This window comes from Electrona antarctica, assembly GCF_951216825.1.
Source record: "Electrona antarctica genome assembly, contig: scaffold_306, whole genome shotgun sequence".
NCBI classification, from domain to species: domain Eukaryota; kingdom Metazoa; phylum Chordata; class Actinopteri; order Myctophiformes; family Myctophidae; genus Electrona; species Electrona antarctica.
In genome coordinates this window covers 162,116-164,719 of record NW_027638739.1, presented here as the reverse complement: position 1 = coordinate 164,719, position 2,604 = coordinate 162,116, and the positions used below count along the sequence as shown (strand labels likewise).

General features: G+C 49.5%; 1 protein-coding gene across 1 annotated transcript in view; it reads left to right on the top strand.

Annotated features, from left to right (window-relative positions):
• Positions 1–730: 730 nt before the first annotated feature.
• Positions 731–2,604, top strand: part of LOC306917762 (scavenger receptor class F member 2-like) — a gene marked incomplete at both ends in the record, with an annotated part of 39,569 nt that continues 37,695 nt past the window's right edge. Inside the window, 2 exons of the mRNA XM_079530673.1 lie at positions 731–949; positions 1,428–1,556. Coding sequence (XP_079386799.1) covers positions 731–949; positions 1,428–1,556 — 348 coding nt within the window. The remainder of the gene's footprint in view (positions 950–1,427; positions 1,557–2,604) is intronic.

Genomic DNA, 2,604 nt, shown 5'->3' with positions numbered 1-2,604 from the left:
ATAGCTTTTTCAGAAAACTGTCAGGATGTAGAAGACATTTTTAGAATCTGATCTCAGGTCAAAATGGGTTAAGTACAATTTCGAGGTATTTGTGCTTTACTTGAATGTACATTTTTCTGTACTTTTACTTCTACTCCAATACCTTTTAGAGGCAAATATTGTACTTTTACTCAACTACATTTACTTGAAAACTTTGGTATAGTTACTTTGTAAATTTTGATTATTATTCCATTGCATTTTGATTATTAAAACATGCATTAACCACTTAAGCCCTATATACAAATTTCGGCCATTTGAAAATAGCAGATCTACAAGCTCACAATGCGTTGCACCGCAACACATTGTGAGCTTGTAGATCTGCTATTTTCCAAAGATTTTGATTTTATGCATTCGAAAACTTGAAACAGGACATTTTGCACAATGACTACTTTTACGTTTTGTACTTGGATTCCGAACATTTGACTTGAAACAGAGTCGTATTGATACGTTTACTTAAAGGTGTATATCACTTCTTTTTTTGTTTTGTTGTGATAATCCTCCCTACTATAGAGTGTGCTGACCATATAAGGAGTTCCTCCCTGTCCCCAGTCCCCAGTGAGCCCCTGGGGATTACATTAGATAATTGACACCGGGTGAAAAAATGGGTTGCAATAATCGTGGGATAAAAAAAAGGAAAAAAAAAGAAGTAAAACCATTGAGTTTTTAACGTTTTCCCCACCGCCAACAACAGGTGTGGCCACTGCAAAGGCCAGCAGCCGTGCAAGGTGACGGAGGGCCGCTGCGTCACCTGCGACCGGGGCTGGAACGGCACGCGCTGCGACCAGCTGTGCTCCAAGGGCTTCTTCGGCGAGGCCTGCCAGGAGGTGTGTCCCACCTGCAAAGATGGCCACCACTGCGACCCCATCCACGGCAAGTGCTCGCACTGCAACCCCGGCTGGATCGGGGACAGGTAACGACCACCACGCCACCCCCCCCCCCCCCCCCCCCTTGTTCCTGCACGCTTGCACGCCATTATAATTACTCGGAAAACAAAAAAACAAGGCAACGCGGAACCCACCCCTATATATGGGTTTTATTCCCTCAGCCGATGTTTTTTTCCCGCACATAGCTGCATTGTCATTTCCCCCTCCCTGGATTTCAAAGCGTATAATGGGCCGGCGCCGCCGCGCCGCGCCTTTCAACTAGTAGCTACTGTAGGACAGTGGGATCATTTCCCGTGACTCACCCCCCCCCCCCATCCCCCCCGCCCCCCTCCCATCCAACCAGCCTGATAATGACTGTAATCATGGCATTCCTCCCGTGTGTGTGTGTGTGTGTGTGTGTGTGTGTGTGTGTGTGTGTGTGTGTGTGTGTGTGTGTGTGTGTGTGTGTGTGTGTGTGTGTGTGTGTGTGTGTGTGTGTGTGTGTGTGTGTGTGGTTGTATACAGGTGCGAGGTACGCTGCCCGAACGGCACGTACGGCGAGAACTGCGAGAACGACTGCAGCCACTGCTTCAACGGCATCTGTCACGTGGTCACCGGGGAGTGCCTGTGTGACCCGGGGTTCCACGGGACCTAGTAAGTGGCTCCTCGCTGTATGTGTGCATCTGTCACGTGGTCACCGGGGAGTGCCTGTGTGACCCGGGGTTCCACGGGACCTAGTAAGTGGCTCCTCGCTGTATGTGTGCATCTGTCACGTGGTCACCGGGGAGTGCCTGTGTGACCCGGGGTTCCACGGGACCTAGTAAGTGGCTCCTCGCTGTATGTGTGCATCTGTCACGTGGTCACCGGGGAGTGCCTGTGTGACCCGGGGTTCCACGGGACCTAGTAAGTGGCTCCTCGCTGTATGTGTGCATCTGTCACGTGGTCACCGGGGAGTGCCTGTGTGACCCGGGGTTCCACGGGACCTAGTAAGTGGCTCCTCGCTGTATGTGTGCATCTGTCACGTGGTCACCGGGGAGTGCCTGTGTGACCCGGGGTTCCACGGGACCTAGTAAGTGGCTCCTCGCTTACTTTTTTACCCATTTAGACCTGAGGACGATTGTACAAGACAAGTCTTCTAAATCCTGACAGTTTTCTGAAACCCATGTTTTCTACGTCAGTCTCAAACATTGTCATGTCAAGGACCCCAAAAAAATGTACATGCAATTGGCCTGCCGACCCCTTGTTCCATGGACCGACCCCCCCCCCCCCCCCCCACAAGCAAAGATTTCTGTTAAAAAAGTTTGCTCTGAAAGAATATATATATATTCAAAGATTTGCGCCACATTTTTCCCGATTTTTCAAAAATAGCAGATCTACAAGCTCGTAGTGCGGCACCGAGTGCCGCACTACGAGCTTTAATTAAAGGGAATGCAACAAGAACATGTTTACTTCACCCTTTTCTACGCGTTCTGTGCTCCTGTTCTCCTCCAGTACGCCATTTAGGCCTGATGTCAACATTTAAAAAAAAATCACACCCGTGTGAACTGAGTGGTGCAAATCCCCCCCCCCTATCTCTCTCTCTCTCTGTTTCTGGCACAACAGCGCCACTTTTGGTACTCATTGGTACTGGTGCTCATAGTCACACACAAACATGAACACACGGTTGAACACAGACATTGCTGTTCCTTGGAGTGGTTGCACC